Below are 20057 nucleotides of genomic sequence, written 5' to 3' on the forward strand. Positions count from 1 at the left end.
TGGGCAATGCCATGGAGACTAAAGACTGCCATTGGTATTGTAACACAATGGAAGGCAGATTCAGTCAAGGAGTGACAGGTCCAGGGTATCGAGGTGAGAGTGGGGACAGGATTCCTGGAGTGCGATAAGGGTTATGCAGTTGGTGGGTTCAAGCGAGGTGGGGTGGGGGAAGGAGAGTGGCGGGGGGGGTTGCAGAGCTGCTAGCTTTGGGTGACTATGTCATAAGGGTGAGATTTGGGATGGGGGGAAGCTTAGATGGATGTAGGAGACAGGAAAAGAACAGCTTGGTCGAGTGGAAGGGGATGTAGAAAGGGGACAAGGTGGGAGGGGATGTAGAAAGGGGACAAGGTGGGAGGGGATGTCGAAAGGGGACAAGGTGGGAGGGGATGTCGAAAGGGGACAAGGTGGGAGGGGATGTCGAAAGGGGACAAGGTGGGAGGGGATGTCGAAAGGACAAGGTGGGAGGGGATGTCGAAAGGGGACAAGGTGGGAGGGGATGTCGAAAGGGGACAAGGTGGGAGGGGATGTAGAAAGGGGACAAGGTGGGAGGGGATGTCGAAAGGGGACAAGGTGGGAGGGGATGTCGAAAGGGGACAAGGTGGGAGGGGATGTAGAAAGGGGACAAGGTGGGAGGGGATGTCGAAAGGGGACAAGGTGGGAGGGGATGTAGAAAGGGGACAAGGTGGGAGGGGATGTAGAAAGGGGACAAGGTGGGAGGGGATGTAGAAAGGGGACAAGGTGGGAGGGGATGTAGAAAGGGGACAAGGTGGGAGGGGATGTCGAAAGGGGACAAGGTGGGAGGGGATGTCGAAAGGGGACAAGGTGGGAGGGGATGTCGAAAGGGGACAAGGTGGAAGGGGATGTCGAAAGGGGACAAGGTGGGAGGGGATGTCGAAAGGGGACAAGGTGGGAGGGGATGTCGAAAGGGGACAAGGTGGAAGGGGATGTCGAAAGGGGACAAGGTGGGAGGGGATGTCGAAAGGGGACAAGGTGGGAGGGGATGTCGAAAGGGGACAAGGTGGGAGGGGATGTAGAAAGGGGACAAGGTGGGAGGGGATGTAGAAAGGGGGGAAAGTAGATGTTAAAAGTCCTTGGACAGAACAGGTGAGGGAAAGCGAACAAGGAGGATTTAGTTTGCGGGTTGGTCTGGGGGAAGGTGTGGGTAATAGTGAATGATCGGGGCGATGGTAATGTGTCTCCACAGACGCTAACGAAGCAGTAATGATGTGGGTGAGGTTGGGTGGGAGGGGAGGGGAGAGACCCTCCAGACTTTCCACCGTATTAGTGTCAGTTCCTTCAGCCTGATGGAGGCAGATTTCTGGTAACCGTGTTTAAGCTCTGGGTTGTTGCTGACATTATGAATGCTGCCGTAACCATTCCTATTATGTGCCTAGAAACGACCTTTTCTTTGTGTCTCCCCCAAGCTTTAATGTGGAGCAGGATTCGGCTGCAGATCACTCTCTCCTCGCCAGTCCGGCAGCCTTTCTGTTCAGAAGAAGCAGCAGCTGTAAATTCCAGCATTAAGGTGCCCGCAGCCAGTGGAGCACTCGACATTTAAACGACTGCGCCTCCAGGAGCCAGCCTGATCATTTAATTTGGCGGGGGGGGGGGAGGTGCAGTGACGGGCAGGGGTCACTGGTTTTATCTACCTTTCCTCTTTGAAATAAAAATATATTTTTTTCCTAGTGATATTTTTTTAAAATTGCATCTCGTTTGACCGGAGTTTTGTTCTTTTTGTTAAGTACATAGCATCTTTTCTTGGCTTGCCCCTGTCGGCAGCTGGCTCTCTGACCTTGCCTTTGTGCGGAGTACAGAAGGGATCTTTGAGCAGGCACGGCGGTGATCTCGGCTTAATTGCCTCCAGTGAAACACGTAGGTCGCTGTGGGTCACTTCAGAGCGATTGGCCCCGTTCCAATCGGAAGATCTACTGGTTCTTAAGAGTAGTTGAAGACTGAAGACTAAACATAAAAGCATCTAGTGGGCCCTAGCAGTCCAGGGCTTGGAGAACAAGAGGAGGCAACTGATTCCGCCTGGACCCTTAGTTACGATCCAGACACCACGACGATCTCGCGGACATCCGTTTTCTGTCCTTTTAACTCGCTCGTCGATTACTGTGCTGCCTGCACATCCAGATTTCTTCATCGTGTTCTGCCGCTCTCTTCCGGCCTGTGTCACAATCCCAGGCTCCCTTTTGTTCTTGAAATGTTTGGAATGCACTTGGAGCTTGTTTATTCCGGTCTTTGGCAGTTATCCGCAAGAAAATGTTCGTTGGAGCTCTTGCTAGCCCACGCTTCCCACGTTTTTCTCCTCTTCCATACTCCAGACCTAGTATAAATTGTCCTTCAATAGGTAAAATACCTGTACATCCTATTCTTCTAAGCCTCTTCCTGCTCTTCACTTCCCTCGCCCTTCCTAAAAGCAAACTGTCGTGTTGGACACTTCACGTCGACTGGAGGATGAGGGGCTCCCAACTACCAGCAAATCAGCTTGTAATTCAAGTTTTAAACAATAAATGCTCCAAAGTTGTGAAACCAGTCTCTGATCTTTTCTTTCTAATGTTTACTGCGATGGTTCTGGCCTGTCTCCGCAGCAGGTTGGGCTTCGGTGCTGATCCATGGTGCCACACCTCCATGATGTCCTGCGATTGGCTGGGGGAATAAGTCAGGGCAGTCCCAGTAAACATACACCGACAGCCACATTGATATCTGTTAAAGGGGCCTTCAGCCCATTTAAAAAGTGGTAAGTTTCAATAGCTTGCTCTCAGGCGCAATCCTCTGCCAATTGTTCTGAATCATGCGCTGCTGTGTTGGGGAGAAGTCCAGCTCGTGACGTTGCATTTTCTCCCACTGCCCGGTGCCGCGGTTCCTGCTCCCGCTTGCGGTGCACTCTGGGTAGGGTGACATCACTCTGGTCTGCTTGTTCTGTAGCTGCCCTGTACAAGTCTTCCACAGGTGATCAAATTCGGTGGAAGGTTTTGTACTGTGCAGCTGCAGTGATGTCATTCTACCCAGAATGCACCGCAGGCAGGCGTGTGGGCTGCGTATCTCCTTCCCCTCCCCATCGCCGCCTTCCTCCTCCCGGTGGTGAACAAACGCGAGGTTACGGGGTGGATTTCTCCACAGCACCGCAACGTGTGGCTCGGAGCACTTGGCAGGGGACTGTGCGTGGGAGCAGGAAATTTACTGTTTTTTTAAATGAGGTGTAGTTTCCCTTTAATTAGATGTGCCAGCATGCTACATGCTCTCCTGTAAAACACTAAGATTTCCCTTTTGAACACTCAGGCCCAGTGTTCCTGATGAGTGAGGTCTGTTGGAAAAATAATCTTTAAAAAAAAAAAAAACTGGTCTCTTCCTATAGGGAGCAGACTGTGAGACTCACTCGATTCCATTACCAATAGGCGCCATTTGCAAATGTTCTTGGGGTACTTCCAATGTCCCAGGAAGATTCCAGGTGGCCTCTCAGTTCTTAGCCCGTGTTTTCCAGGAGAAGTGGCATGGTTCGTATTAATTTCTAGCTTGGTCTGTAATTGGCGGGGGTTTCTTTTGTTACAGGTTGGCAGACCGAGTAACATAGGACAAGCTCAACCAATCATAGACCAGCTTGCAGAGGAAGCCAGGGCGTTTAACAGAATTTATGTCGCGTCCGTTCACCCGGATCTGTCGGATGATGACATTAAAAGTGTGTTCGAGGCCTTTGGAAAGATTAAATCCTGCACCTTGGCCCGAGACCCCACAACGGGGAAGCACAAAGGATATGGATTCATTGGTGAGTGTTCTGTTGGTAAAACTGGTTTCGTGATGGTATTGTGGAAAAAGGGAGGAACACGCATTTTACAAAATTTGAAAAAAAAAAGGCCTGGCAGGTTTCTAAAGCAGAATTGGATAGAGCAGTGACCTTTCACCTCGGGGACTTGCCAATCACTCCAGCCCAGGTAGATGGAGTGAAGGACTGCTCTCTGGTTCCTGTAAGTCCTGAGTAACGAGTTTCGGCACTCTCCGTCTAATTTCCTTTTGCCATTGTGATTCTCTTTTTTCCCCCCCCCCCCCCTCCTTTCCTCTCATTCCGAAGCACCAAGCAGCCTCTAAATTTGGCCAGCATGCCATTTATCCAGCGTTGCTAGGCTGTCGGGACAGAGCGCGCCAGAATTGGAAGAGTTGTCCTGATGCAGTAGGAGTGACTCTGGAAGAAAAGGTTCACAGAGGACAAGCCCTGCATTTCATCTCAACCAGTGCTAATGCCAGAACTGGCAGCAAAGTGGGAAGATGTTCATTCCTTAGCACCATCATCCCTCCTGCTTTCCTCCTCCTCTTAGTTGATTCTGCTTCTGCTAGTACAACTTTAAGTAGAGATCTCTGTGCACTTACACACGGGCTGGCTAGCGCACTTACCAGCATAGGCCATGTTTACAAAGACACTTCAATGTCATGGGCACTGCCACAGTTGCAGATACACTGCATTTTTAGCATTGGTTTCTTGCCGTGATTCAGTTACGCAAGACTTGTGCCAGCTCTGTCATTTTGAATTTCTGGAACTTCTGGACACTCGTCATCTGTGCTGCCCATTACAGAGTGACACGTAAGCAGTCCTTTATCTGCGAGACTTTGACGCTGTGCTGTTGGGCATCCATTTTGACCTTGTCGTGCACTGTAACGCTCACTGCCAGCTACTCGTGGATATATATATTATATGTTCAGTCTACGTGCCACACCTAGATGGCCATCTTAGAAATGAGAATACAGAAGGAACGGGTGACTGGACCTCTGGTTCCCAAAGCTCTCCACCACGGGGGGTTTTCTTCGCCTCACGTCTCAGTCTGTTGTAGACGCATTGATAAAGATTTGATTGCTGTGATTAGTCAACAACTCCATTATCGTTGCAACGACTAGGATACGAGGAGGTGATCTAGATGGGCCATGATATTTTTTTCGGCTAGCAATTCCTATGTTTCATTGTAGAAGGAAAAGCAAAATCTGAAACCAGAAGGGGATTGCAGCCTGGCCGTGGAGCGGAGTGCAGTGGAAGAGTGGGCACTGTGGCAGGTCATTACACCTCAGTGGGCCGCAGCTTGGCACAGGCATCTTGATTGTATTGGTGTCTGGTGACTGCTCGGATAACTCTTCCAATGTGTTTATCTGCCTGACAATTAGCTCCATTTAAAGAATTCTGTTGTACTATATGTACAACGTGAGTAGGAAACAAACCTCAGGAAATCTGTGTGACTGGGCCATTAGGTTGGGCTAATTTTATTTTTGCAATGAGTTGAGTGTGAATAATAGTACGAGGGTGCCTTGGGTTTCTGAATGATGCGGATAGGTGGTGCGTAGGTGAATACTCTATGGGTGTAGTTGATTTTTGGGTATGGGAATGGTGGGTTGAAGGTATTTTGAATATGTAGACGGGCAGCTTGATGATCTTGGTGTTATGGGTTGGGAGGAGGGTGGGGGTAGCCAGTGTAAAATAGAGGTGGCTGCACATTGTCCTGGTACGTAATGGGAGATGAGAATTAAAACTCCTGATTTCTAGTTAAAATTTGCTCTTTGTTGGAACGTGGGAGCTTTGGGCTTGTGGAGTGTATGTCACTTCACTGTGTGGCTGATTTACTGCTCTGATCAAGTAGAGTCCTTGGGTATTACAAGTGATTTGACCGTTTTACACAAGTGCTGTTACTGGTGAGGTTTTTTGCGTTCTTTAAGAATGGACAGAAGTACAAACGGTCTTGTTTTCTGATTCAGCACGAGTGCTGTTTGCAATGTCGGAACCCAGTGCCAATGCAGCTGGCAGTGGACTGGGAAAACCAGGCAGCATTGGCTGGTAGGTAGACGAAGCAGTTCCTCCCTGATTCTGCTGTTCAGGTTTGTGGTCGTAGTCTTAAATGCATTGAGCTGGGTGTTGTTGGAGTTGGAAATTTGTTTTTAGTTTCTGTGCCTCTTCGTCAGCAGAGTACACCTCAACCATGCTTGGGAATGTCCAAAACAAACTCATTACAAATCCAGAGGATGCACAATCTCTCCCCATAGTGAGACACCGCATTGCTGATGCCACAGGGACCCTGTGTGTGTAGGTAACTAGCTAAGATTCCCTTATCAGTACAGAGCACAGGTAAGCTTCTTGCTGCTTGCCCAGCTAGGCCCATCATTACCTTACAGGCTTCTCTGGAGCCATGTGGGATGATTTGAAGGTCCTTCAGGTCCCATCAGTGAGCCAGTGTGGCTAATCATTCAGTAGCATTACCCATGGGTGCTGTGGCCTAGTGGTTCAAGTATTGGGTTATCGAGTCTGCCCCAGAGGATGAACGCTTCCAAATTCCAGTGCCAGTGTGCCATCTAGGAGTGAAAGAGACTCTGTTGACCTTTCACCTCCCCATGGGATGCGTGTAGTCACTGGTTATTGGATGACTGATCATGGGTTGAGCCTTGGCTCATTGGACAGTAGGTACCACAAACTGATAGCATGGTGAGCAACACAACTCTCCATAAAAGATTAGTACACTGCCACCATGTTGCTCACCACAATATGGGCACATACCGTGGCCCATCGAACAGTGCTTCCACCAGCCTCTACAGCCCAATAAAGGTAAGCAGTGAATCGTGGATGAGTTTGTGTTTTCAACCCTGGCCAACAAATAATGCCATCCAGCCATTGCCATTCCAAGCCTCCATCATTTCTTCAGTTATATGACTTGCACCTGCTTTCAGCGCAGTGACGGGACCTACTGGGGATAGCTTGCAATGTACACCACTGCCTTGGTATTCTAGAAGTACACAGCCCTGTGCCAGACTTAATTGTCACTAACTGCTTGTATGGACATAAAAAGAAGGGGCCCTTGGGCCCATGAATGTTCCATCGATCAGCTGGCCAGTGCAACCTACTCCCCTTCCCCACTCCAATTGTTCAGAATGCTGACTTCTAGGAGAACTGAAGAAATGTTGGAAAAGCTCAAGGAAATTCCTTCCCGCCTGCCCCAACCAACCAAGCCAGCTCCAGGAGTCCATGGTGCATCATTGGACATAGTTCACCAGCCAGCTCTCCTTCCTCAATATCATTGGGGTCGTTGGACCATACAGGTCTGGAAAAGACCATTTCCATCTGTCGTGCCAGTCCAGTGGTTAAAGGCTACCATCCTCTTTATATCTCTCACCCTATTTGGCAAAAAATTATTCAAGTCCCTCTTTAAATTTAGTAAATCCTCTGCCTCCCTGGGCTGGCTGTTCCACATATTCACCACTTGTGTATTTCCCTTATCGAAGAGTTTTGGCAAAGGTTGCATGTCTGTTGTGAGGCTGGCTCTGCCCTCTAGGGTGTTGGAGCCCCTCTCCATGTACCCCTTTCTGCTTTGTCACAAATCCAGCCCACAGCTTGGTCCTGAATCTTGTGGACTGAAGGAGGCCATTTTGTTACATGCCTAGGAGTTGTGAACCATGAGACCAAACAGCACAAGCTTAGCCTGGAGCACAACTTTGCTGTCTGTGAAGAGAGACGAGAAAGACCAACGTGGTATTGAAGAAGTGAGTCCACTCGGCCCAGCTCTCGAGTATTGATGAGTGAATCGATTGGAACAGAAGGCCCCTGTACCTTCAAGATGTCCATTGGGCCTTGCAGACCCATGATACAGCACTTGGGAGAACCCACAACAAATGCTGGTCAGCCCATGGTTCAAGATGGTGAGTAGAGAGCACCAGATCCCCAGCCAGTCTGTGAAAAGAAGTGCCCAATTCTTTCAGAAATGCCTGAAGCACTCCAAGGGCAGCCCTTGCAATGCTGACCGAGTGAAATGGGTTCCGTGAGTTCCCTCATTGAGCTGTACGCAGATCCTGGAGCTGGAGAAGCCATCCTGGGTGAAGTGTGGAATCAGGCCATCTACAAGAAGAACAACTGTACGATGGTTGTCGGGGAGATTTGCTGAGCCTTACGGTATTCCATATTCTGCACTGCACCGCAACCTGTCCTACACACTTCAGCCTGCCACCATGAGCCGAAGAGCTGCTGATACGGCCAACATTTTACTGTAGATTGTGCTCTGGCTGGGATCCTCCTCAGTGGTTAGAATTCCCAATTACATTGTGGTACCAAGGGTATCCTGGCTCAAACAGAATCCTAATCCCCCAACCTCGAGGGACAGCTGGCAGCAACCTCTGGAAACCAGGCGTCCTACTGCCCGCTAGATAGTTACGCACCGCAGCCTGCTTTCTCCAGTCAGTTGGTTCAGCGCAGCACACGCTGCTGATACTCCGGCTCCAGGCAGATTGTTCCCTGCCATGGCTTCTGACTCTGTAAAACCACTGGCCCAGAGGAACCCTTTTAACCATGAAATGGTGACAGACGTTTGATCATTGGATCATTGTCATTGGAGGCCCTTGTGGATGAGTGCAGCCACTGTCTTGTTTCACCTCCCTCAGCACCTTGTTAGCCTCATCTTAACTCAACACAACACCAGCTACCATTCCAGCAGCTCTTGACTGCTCGATAGCTGCTGCAGGGGTAGATGCTTCCAATTGGAGCTGAAACGATCGCAAGCCCCGCTCCTTTCCGAAGTGCCTCTTGAAGAGTATGGAGTGTGTAGGATGCTGTTGGAATGAGATGGGGACACTGCAGGGAGGACCCAGGAAGAGACAAAGTGTGCAAGGGAGCAGTGGAGCCCATCTCGTGGAGAGGAGTGAGTGAGCAAGATAATGGAAGGCTGAACAAAGGTGAGAAAAAGAGAGGTAAGGGTGATGATTGTGATTTGTGTTTTTAATGGGGTGCGCTCGCGGTAGTCTGACTCCTGCGCGGGGGGTCGTCTGACTTGTGCAAGTTCACTGAGGTCAGAGGATCGCAGGTACAGACCACATTCTGTAAGAATGGAAAGCAGAAAATTTTTACTTGGAGGTCGTAGCCTTTCAATCCAAAATTGTGTCTGTGTGATCTAAAGGAGGTGCATGCACAGAGACCTGTGGGATCCTGGGCTTCATAAATAGAGGCATAGAGTACAAAAGCAAGGAAGTTATGATGAGCCTTTATAAAACACTGGTTCGGCCACAACTGGAGTATTGTGTCCAATTCTGGGCACTGCACTTTAGGAAGGATGTGAAGACCTTAGAGAGGGTGCAGAAAAGGTTTACAAGAATGGTTCCAGGGATGAGGGACTTCAGACTGGAGAAGCTGGGTTTGTTCTCCTTAGAGCAGAGAAGATCGAGAGGAGATTTGATCGAGGTGTTCAAAACCATGAGGGGTCTGGACAGAGTAGAGAGAGAGAAACTGTTCCCATTGGCGGAAGGGTCGCGAACCAGAGGACACAGATTCAAGGTGATTGGCAGAAGATCCAAAGGCGACAGGAGGATAAACTTTTTTACTCAGCGAGTGGTGATCACAGAAACCCCACAGTGCAGATAGAGGCCACTTCGGCCCATCGAGCCTGCACCGACACATATCCCACCCGATCCCCGTAACCCCTACACCAACACATGTCCCACCCTATCCTTGTAACCCCACGTAGTTAATCCCCCTAACACTAAGGGTCAATTTATCATAGCCAATCAACCTAACCCGCACATCTTTGGACTGTGGGAGGAAACCGGAGCACCCGGAGAAAACCCACGCAAACACGGGGAGATGTGCAAACTCCACACAGACAGTCGCCCGAGGCCGGATTCGAACCCGGGTCTCTGGCGCTGTGAGGCAACAGTGCTAACCACTATGCCACCGTGCTGATGATCTGGAATGCACTGCCTGAAAGGGTGGTGGAGGCAGATTCAATCGTGACTTTCAAAAGGGAATTGGATAAGTACCTGAAGGGCTACGGGGAAAGGGCGGGGGAGTGGGACTAGCTGAAGTGCTCTCGCAGAGAGCTGGGATGGCCGAATGGCCTCCTGTGCTGTAAGCAATCTATGATTCTATGTGCCCCTGTGTGTGTGTGCTTGTCTGTCTGTGCTACTCGTTATTGCTGCTAAGTTGTGTGTGTAATATTTGTCCATGTAATTGCACTGTTGATTTGAATGGGATTGGTAATGTAGTGGTTATATAACTGGACTAGCAACCAGAGGTTGAATATTCATACTGCGTATTCAATATTCTGCTAATTGTGTTGCACCTCAACACAATTACACCCCGACAGTGTTGCACCTCGACAGTGTTACACCTCAACGCAATTACACCTCGACAGTGTTACACCTCAACGCAATTACACCCCGACAGTGTTGCACCCCGACAGTGTTGCACCCCGACAGTGTTGCACCCCGACAGTGTTGCACCCCGACAGTGTTGCACCCCGACAGTGTTGCACCCCGACAGTGTTGCACCCCGACAGTGTTGCACCCCGACAGTGTTGCACCCCGACAGTGTTGCACCCCGACAGTGTTGCACCCCGACAGTGTTGCACCCCACTAATTCCACTTGTTTGCCATAACAACAACTTACATTTCTGTCGTGTCTTTAATATGTAAAACGTCCCAAGACACCACAGGAATATTATCAGACAAAATTTGACTCCGAGCCACATGAGCAATTAGGACAGGTGACAGGTCGGTTTTAAGGAGCGTCTTAAAGGAGGAGAGAGGCAGAAACAGAATTAGTGCCTAATGCAATGGTGGGGTGAAGGAAATTGGGGAGGCACAAGAGGCCAGAATTGGAGGAGCGCAGAGACCTCGAGGGTTATAGGGTTGGAGGAGGTTCGAGATGGGGAGGGGCGGGGGCATGGAAGGATTTACAAAGATGAGAATTTAAAAATGGAGGTGTTGCAGGATTGGGAGCCAGTGCAGGTCCGGCAGCACAGGGGTGAGGAGTGAACAGGACTTAGTGCAAGTTAGGATACGGACAGCAGTGCTTTGGATGAGCTGATGTTTACAGAGGGTGCAAGGTGAGAGGCTGACCGGGAGAGTGTTGGAAGTGTCAAATCTAAACAGAAAGGCATGGATGAGAATTTCAGCAGCAGATGAGCTGAGGCGGGCTGAGGTGGGGTGAGAGGGGGGGCGTGGTGGAGACGGGCAATGTTATGGAGGTGGAAGTAGGTGGTCTTGGTGATGGAGAAGATATGGGGTCGGAAGCTCATCTCGGGGTCAGATAGGATGGTGAGGTTGTGTACAGTCTGGTTCCGCCTCATAGGTGCTAGGGAGAGGGATGTAGTCGGTGGCTAGGGGAACAGAGTTTGTGTCTGGGACCGAAGACAATGGCATTGGTGTTAACACTTCCTAATTCCACTTGTGTTACGTTTAACACAGTAAACCTCATCTCCCAAACTACATTTTGCTTTTGCATCTAATTTTCCGTTTAACCCATTCTTGTCTGATTTTATTTAGCGTCCTTTCAGATGAGTCTGGATGATGGGCAATAACTGCATGAAGTAATTGAGTGTGTGAGGAGTGCTGTGGGATGTTACTGTGGTGATAAAAGGCTGTGTGAATGCAGGCTCTATGTTTTCGCACGTCTCCAGGTGAAGGATGATCGTGCTAAGGAGATCATTTTATATCAAATCTGGTATTTGCTTTATGCAGGTTGGGTACAGGATTAAGTCCCTCCACAATGACCCCACATTTTGGATCTGATTGCCATTGAATACATTAGCTTGATAACCTGCCCGTGTGAAAGAGGAAGTTAACGCAGTGAGATTCTCCAGATAATGGCAAATTATAGGTCACTTTGTGCTGCGGGTTCTTGTTGTCTGGGAACTGATTTTGTTCCAGCCACTCCTATTTCACCGAGTGACAGTCGGGGAGAGGAGATTTTCATTCTGTTTGTCTGGGCTGAATTTGAATTCTGGTCCCAGAGGTGAAAGGACAGCTTGGTTATTAAAAGCCCTCCCTGTGCTTACCCTGGAAGGTAATTGTTGTAATGGAACCAGAAACTGGGTTTGGGGTAAATTGCTTGGTTTACACACTAGGGTGTACGGGCATTCATAACAGCTGCTCTGTAAAGCATTCTGTGAAGACTGAACCTTTGATTTTCACCACTCTCTGCACGAAAGTGGTCAGTGTACGAAAAGCATCTGGTAGAAATGTGATGGAATTGCATCTGAGAACTGTGCCATTGAGTTAAATTAATTCCGTCTAAAATAGCAGATGGACTGAAAACCCAAGGGATTGTGATCCATACAGACAGAGGGTTTAAAGTCAATGGTGCTTGACCTTTGTCGGAGTGTAAAGATATTGTGGACCCTGACGCCGAGACCCTGGGGCTGAATGGGCAGCTGCAGTTAGTCCGCCCCAGCAGCAGCTGCAGTTAGTCCGCCCCAGCAGCAGCTGCAGTTAGTCCGCCCCAGCAGCAGCTGCAGTTAGTCCGCCCCAGCAGCAGCTGCCTGTTACAGGTGACAAGACGCTCGTCACTGAATGACTGACTTGGATCTGATGAGTTGAGCGGAATGTGTGGCCATCAGTCCAGCAGGCAGATGGAATGCTTCCTTGTCCCTGGCTTGGGTTTCACTTGTATATTGAGGTATTAACTGCAAGCTGGCCGGTAAACTACCACTCATCGCTGCATCACCGGAGCACGGTGGCAAAACGTTGCTGCAGTGTTTCCTTCTGGTTGCTCACATTGTCTCTGCGCTTGCTGACTTGCTGGACTCGCTCACCAAGTCGGCTCAAAGTCTGTACAAGCCCACGTATGTTTAAAGACGCCTGCAGCCCGAGGCCGGCACAGCCCGGTCTGGGTAACGGAACTCTGCACTTTCTGAACAGTGTGGAGACGAGTGTTGGAGATGGCACTGAGGAACGGCAACAGAGAAGTGGGGAACAAGGTAAGATACCCTGTTTTAGATTAAGCAGAGGTGTTGTGGATGGGTGAGTGTGTAAATGGGGGCCGGGAACTGTGTTCCTGAACGAGGAGGGGAGAGGGGTGTCCCTGGTGGGATGGGGGTTGGGGAGGCTGTGTCCCTGAGGGTGGGGGGTGCGGGGAGAAAGAGAATTGCACAGGGAAGGATTGTACCTTGGGCATAGAAAACCTCAATGCCAGTTGGGCCCTGTGTGGATGGTGGGGTCTGGGTTTGGGTGTGTGGGTGGTGGAGTTGAGATGTGTGAATGATGGGTTGGGGGGTGTGTGAATGATGGGGTGTGAAGTGTGCTGAACCCATGGCCCTAACTGTTTTGAGTGAACACGGAACCTGTTGCCTTTGTGCAGAGTACGAGAAGGCCCAGTCCTCGCAGGATGCCGTGTCCTCCATGAACCTCTTTGACCTCGGTGGCCAGTTCCTCCGTGTTGGGAAAGCGGTGACTCCTCCGATGCCATTGATGACGCCCGCGGCACCTGGTGGATTGCCCCCCGCAGCAGCGGTAGCAGCGGCCGCAGCAACAGCCAAGATCACGGCTCAGGTGGGTATGAGGCAGTTTCAGTCGTGGTATGCCAGCTAGCTCCCTGTGGCATCGCCTGACTCAATCTCCAGGTCTGTGTCGAGGCCAGTGGAACGGGTACCTGTGCCAGGGAGGGCAAAATCAGCAATCGCTGCTGGAAGGCACGTGTGGGAACTTGGACAAGGACGGTTTGCAGGCTGGGTCTAAGAGGAGGCTGAGGGGTGACCTGATAGAGGCCGTTAAAATTATGAAAGGGTTCGATAGGGTAGATGTAAAGATGATTTTTCCACTTGTGGGGGAGACCAGAACTAGGGGCCATCAATATAAGAGAATCACTAATAAATCCAGTGGGGAATTCAGGAGACACTTCTTTACCCAGAGAGTGGTGAGAATGTGGAACTCGCTACCACAGGGAGTGGTTGAGGCGAATAGCAAAGATGCATTTAAGGGGAAGCTAGATAAGCACATGAGGGAGAAGGGAATAGAAGGATATGCTGATAGGGTGAGGTGAAGAGGAGTGGGAGGAGACTCGTGGAGCATAAATACTGGCATGGACTCGACCGGTTGGGCCGAATGGCTTGTCTCTGTGCTGTGAATTCTATAATTCTATGTTGTTGGCACTATTTAATATACATAGGAGCAGATTTTGTCCTTGCACCATTACCCTTTCCCCAAAGGGACAAGATGACTACGGGATAACTTTAGTGATGACCACAAACCGATTGCCAGAAAGGAAAGGTTGGTTCAGCTGCTGTCTTTGAAGCAGCCTGTCACGGAGACTGCTCCTGCACAATGTCTGTCTAATGTGACCAGCAGCTTAAAACACCACATGGGTACTGGCGTTCAGCCTCCTTTACAGGGGGTTTGGGAACAGCCAGGGGCTCGTAACTCTTGGGCTCGTTCAGCATTGTCCACCATCGGCGGATCATACTTCAGTACTGCGCTCTTGGTCATCACGTGGTCTGTGACTGGATGGCCTATATTCACCACTTCCTCACTGTTGCACTGCTCAGAGGTGCTATCTCCAGATACATAAGAACATAAGAAATAAGAGCAGGAGTCGGCCATACAGCCCCTCGAGCCTGCTCCGCCATTCAATAAAATCGTGGCTGATCATCGACCTCAATTCTACTTTCCCGCCCGATCGCTATATCACTTGATTCCCCTAGAGTCCAAAAATCTATCGATCTCGGCCTTGAATATACTCAAAGACTCAGCATGTACAGCCCTCTGGGGCAGAGAATTCCAAAGATTCACAACCCTCTGAGTGAAGAAATTCCTCCTCATCTCAGTCTTAAATGGCCGACCCCTTATCCTGAGTCTATGCTCCCTAGTTCGAGACACTCCAGCCAGGGGAAACAACCTCTGTGTCTGCCCTGTCAATCCTCTTCTGAATCTTGTATGTTTCAATGAGATCACCTCTCATTCTTCTAAACTCCAGAGAGTATCGGCCCATTCTACACAATCTCTCATCATAGGACAGCCCTCATCCCAGGAATCAATCTAGTGAACCTTTGTTGCACTGCCTCCAAGGCAAGTATATCCTTCCTTGGATACACAGGCAAGAAAGGAAAAGGAGTTGGAGTGGCGTTGTTAGTAAAAGATGAAATCAGAGCAATAGTGAGAAAGGATGTTGGCTCAGAAAATCAAGATGTAGAATCAGTCGGGGTGGAGCCAAGAAGCACAAAGGGGCAGAAAACATTGGTGGGGGTTGTCTATAGGCCTCCAAACAGTAGTGGTAATGTAGGGGATGGCATCAAACAGGAAATTAGAGATGCATGTAACAAGGGTACTACAGTAATCATGGGTGACTTTAATCTACATATAGACTGGCCAAACCAAATTAGCAATAATACTATGGAGGATGAATTCCTGGAGTGTGTACGAGATGGTTTTTTTAGACCAGTACGTTGAGGAGCCAACTAGGGAACAGGCTATCCTAGATTGGGTATTGTGCAATGAGAAGGGGTTAATTAATAATCTTGTGTGGGGTCCTTTAGGGAAGAGTGACCATAACATGATAGAATTCTTCATTAAGATGGAAAGTGAAGAAGTCCAATCCGAAACTAGGGTCCTAAATCTAAACAAAGGAAACTACAAAGGTATGAGGAGTGAGTTGGCTATGATAGATTGGGGAGCTTCATTAAAAGGTATGACGGTGGATAGGCAATGGCTAACATTTAAGGAATGAATGCAGGAATTGCAACAGTTATACATTCCTTTCTGGTGCAGAAACACAAAAGGAAAAGCGGCCCAGCCATGGCTAATAAAAGAAATTAAGGATAGTATTAGATCCAAAGAGGAGTCATATAAAGTTGCCAGAAAAAGTAGCAAATCTGAGGATTGGGAGCAGTTTAGAGTTCAGCAAAAAAGGAACAAGAGATTGATTAAGAGGGGGAAAATAGTTTGAGTAAACTTGCAAGGAACATAAAAGTGGATTGTAAAAGCTTCTACAAGTATGTAAAAAGAAAAAGATTAGTGAAGACAAATGTAGGTCCCTTACTGTCAGAAATGGGAGAATTTATAATGGGGAACAAGGAAATGGCAGAGCAATTAAACAAATACTTTGGTTCTGTCTTCACGGAAGAGGACACAAATAACTTCCCAGAAATGCTAGGGAACTAAGGGTCTAGTGAGAAGGAGGAATTAAAGGAAATTAGAATTAGTAAAAAATAGTGCTGGAGAAATTAATGGGACTGAAAGCTGATAAATCCCCAGGGCCTGGTAATCTGCATCCCAGAGTACTAAAAGAGGTAGCCATGGAAACAGTGGATGCATTGGTTGTCATCTTCCAAAATTCTACAGATTATGGAATAGTTCCTGCAGATTGGAGGGTGGCAAATGTAACCCCACTAATTAAAAAAAGGAGGGAGAGAACAGGGAACTACAGACCGGTTAGCCCAACATCAGTACTAGGGAAAATGCTAGAGTCTATTATAAAGGATGTGATAACAGGACACTTAGAAAGTATCAATGGGATTAGACAAAGTCAACATGGAGTTATGAAAGGGAAATCGTTTTTGACAAACCTACTGGAGTTTTTTGAGGATGTAACTGGTAGAATGGATAAGGGAGAACCAGTGGATGTGGTGTATTTGGATTTTCAGAAGGCCTTTGGTAAAGTCCCACATAAGAGGTTAGTGTGTAAAATTAAAGCACATGGGATTGGGGGTAATATACTGGCATGGATTGAAAGTTGGTTAACAGACAGGAAACAGAGTAGGAATAAATGGGTCTTTTTTGGGGTACCGCAGGGATCAGTACTTGGGCCCCAGCTATTCACTAAATATATATATCAATGATTTGGATGAGGGAACCAAATGTAATTTTTCCATAAAACTAGGTGGGATTGTGAGCTGGATGCAAAGAGGCTTCAAGGCGATTTAGACAAGTTGAGTGAGTGGGCAAATACATGGCAGATGCAGCAGAACGTGGATAAATGTGAAGTTATCCACTTCGGTAGAAAAAACAAAAGGCAGAGTATTATTTAAATGGTAATAGATTGGGAAATGTTGATGTACAGAGGGACCTGGGTGTCCTTGTACACCAGTCACTGAAAGTTAACATGCAGGTGCAGCAGGCACTTAGGAAGGCAAATGGCATGTTGGCCTTCATTGCAAGAGGATTTGAGCACAGGAGCAAGGATGTCTTAACTACAGTTATACAGGGCCTTGGTGAGACCAAAACTGCCCAGTACTCCAGGTGTGGTCTCAGCAAGGCCCTGTACAATTGTAGCAAGACTTCCTTACTCTTATACTCCAACCCCCTTGCAATAAAGGCCAACATGCCATTGACCTTCCTTATTGCTTGCTGTACCTGCATGCTAACTTTGTGTTTCTTGCACGAGGACACCCAAATCTCTCAACACCAACATTTGAAAGTATCTCACCATTTAAAAAATATTCTGTTTCTCTATTCTTCCTACCAAAGTGGATAACCTCACATTTCCCTACATTATACTCCATCTTACTGCCCACTTACTTAGCCTATCTATATCCCTTTGCAGACTCTCCTCACAGCTTACTGTCCCACCTAGCTTTGTGTCAGAGTCATAGAACTGCACAGAAGGAGGCCATTCAGCCCATCGAGTCCATGCCGGGTGTCTCTAGAGCAATCCAGTCAGTCCCATTCCCCCGCTCTATCCCCGTAGCCCTGCAAGTTTATTTCCTTCAAGTGCCTATCCAGTCTCCCCTTGAAAACATTGAGGCCTAGAAATTCAGTTGTTTGCGCCAGCCGCTAGCGCCTTAGGAGGAGGAGGAGATGTGGGGTGCTAAGCGGCTAGCGGCCGGGCGCAGCGCGATCTGCGCCTCTTGCGAACTTCAGTTAAGATTTAGCGGCGGCGCAAAACCTTTGCGCGCGCTCAGCTGCGCGCGCAGATCCTGACGTCATTTCATGGTGCAACGCACTTTGTGCACCCCAAACCGGAAATTCAGTGGCGCCGGCCTATTGTGCGCCTGGCGCCCCTAGCGACTGGTAGAGGGGAACGGTTCCCAGTCGCTGCGGGGCGCGGGGGCGCTAATTAAAGGGCACTCCTCCTGCAGTATAAATGGCAGCCATTTTGCACCACTCCTCCTTTGTGAGAGACGGATCTTTGGAGAGAGACAAAGGTAGAGAGCTTTCTGGTTTGGCTCAACACTCGCACAGGTACTTGTGGCTTCAGGCCACAGCTTTGCACTTGTCTTTAACTTCAGAGCCATAGCATTGATTGGAAACATATAATGGGGGCTGCAATGGGTGGAAACGTTGGGCTTCTCCATTGCATTCAAAGGGCTCAGAGATGCCGTGAGAGAGTGCCAGTCATGGCCAGACGGAGAAGGGGCAACAGACGTCGGCAAAGGAGGCCTTACCCACCCAGGGTATACCGCCAGCTGTTCTCATATCTGAACATGTCTGAGGAGCAGTGTGTTCGGAGGCTGCGATTCAGAAGGGCAGTGGTCACTGAGATCTGCCACCTGCTTTGCGGAGATCTGCAGCCACAGCTGAGGAGCAGGACGTCTGTCGGTGGCAGTGAAGGTGACGGTGTCTCTCAACTTCTATGCCACCGGCTCCTTCCAATCCGCTACTGGGGACATTTCCAACATCTCCCAGTTTGCGGTACATTGCTGCATCCGCCAGGTGACCAATGCCCTTTTCAGAAGGAGACGTCAGTTCATCTCCTTCTCCATGACCGTTGACAAGCAGCAACAGCGTGCAATGGGCTTTGCAGCATTAGCGGGCTTCCCCATGGTGCAGGGCGCCATTGACTGCACGCTTGTGGCTTTGCGGGCACCTCTAGAGAATGCCGAGGATTACCGCAACCGGAAGGGCTACCATTCGCTCAACGTACAGCTGGTGTGTGACCACAGGCAGCTCATCCTAGCTGTCAATGCCCGCTTTCCAGGCAGCAGCCACGATGCCTTCATCTTGCGGCAGACATGTTCGAGGCCCAGCCTCACCCACGAGGATGGCTTCTCGGGGACAAAGGCTATCCTTTGTGCACCTGGCTGATGACCCCGCTCCGTGCGCCCAGCACCCCTGCTGAAGAGGGATACAATGACAGCCATCAAGCAACCAGGAACATCATTGAGCAAACAGTCGGCGTGCTGAAGCAACGGTTCCGCTGTCTGGATCGTCCCGGAGGAGCCCTACAGTACTCGCCTGAGCAAGTCTCCCATTTCGTTGTCGTGTGCTGCATGCTGCACAACCTGGCTATCCGCAGGACTCAGCCACTGCCAGCAGACATTGGAGGACCACCAGAGGAGGAGGAGGAGGACCAGCACAGGAGGGAGGCAGAAAGTGCAAGGGCCGCCCGTCGGCGGCTTATTGCAAGTCGGTTCTAGGCCCCCTCTCGGAATGGCTTGTGCCAATGGCAGATGATGAATGTAGCCGCTCCACAAGCCCTCAGCCGAGCAGGGCAACCAGGACTTCCAAAAGAAAGCATGGACGGTGCGATTTCAGAATTTTTTTTACTATGATACCTCTGTGCCCTTCCCACATGACAAACTAATGGAGAGAAACCCCCCCCAAAAACACACATACACCAGTCTCGGCCTTTATAAGTAAAACAAATACAGCAGTCTCGGCCTTTACAAGTAAAACAAATAGACCAGCCTCGGCCTTTACAAGTAAAACAAATACACCAGTCTCAGCTTTTATAAGTAAAACAAAACATTTGGCCACACCTTCTACTTTTTCCCCTGCGAGGGTGATGCGTTTCGCATCCGTGACTGGCCCCTACCTACCCTGCAGCTCCTCCTCAATGGGACCCCAGTGGCTGCAGCAAGGCTGGGGGAAGGCTGCTGAGGGTCAGATGGTGGGACGACAGATGCCCTTGGGGGTCGGCCTGGACCAGCTCTGGGCCTGGAGGGGCCGGCTGCTGACTGCTCCAACTCTGCTTGGGCGGCAGCAGTCTGTCCAACAGCTGGTGGCAGCTGCAATGGAGGACTGACAGTGTTGGCTGCAGGAATGCTGCCAACCTGACAGATCACAGGCACTCCCTGGTCGGCTGATACATTGGCACGCGCACGGGCCAGCACTGCAGCATGCGCAGCAATCTGCTGAGGCACAGACTGCTGGGCTGCTGCGGCACAGCGAGTGCCCCGGCGATGCCTGGCCGATCCAGCGAGTGTGGCAGCAGTTAGTGCCCGTGTGGCCCTGGTCTGTGTGCATGACAGCAGCCAGTGAATGCACGGCACGACTGAGCACTTGGATAGAAGCCGCCTGTGAAGCAGCAAAGTCCTGCTGACTCCTAGCCTGTGTTGCCCCGAATTCCTGCACACTCCTTGTCAGTGACTCTGTGGAGTCAGGCATCCTTGCCACTGCAG

General features: G+C 49.7%; 1 protein-coding gene across 2 annotated transcripts in view; it reads left to right on the forward strand.

Moving 5' to 3' along the window:
* LOC147116795 (poly(U)-binding-splicing factor PUF60-like) overlaps positions 1–20057 on the forward strand; it is a 106597-nt gene that overhangs the window by 75573 nt on the left and 10967 nt on the right. For both annotated transcript variants that reach the window (XM_085987215.1, XM_085987216.1), the window contains 2 exons: positions 3553–3766; positions 13085–13275. In XM_085987215.1, coding sequence (XP_085843341.1) covers positions 3553–3766; positions 13085–13275 — 405 coding nt within the window. The remainder of the gene's footprint in view (positions 1–3552; positions 3767–13084; positions 13276–20057) is intronic.

Source organism: Somniosus microcephalus, chromosome 5, assembly GCF_052327205.1.
Source record: "Somniosus microcephalus isolate GS21.2 chromosome 5, FLI_Smic_1.0, whole genome shotgun sequence".
Lineage (NCBI taxonomy): Eukaryota > Metazoa > Chordata > Chondrichthyes > Squaliformes > Somniosidae > Somniosus > Somniosus microcephalus.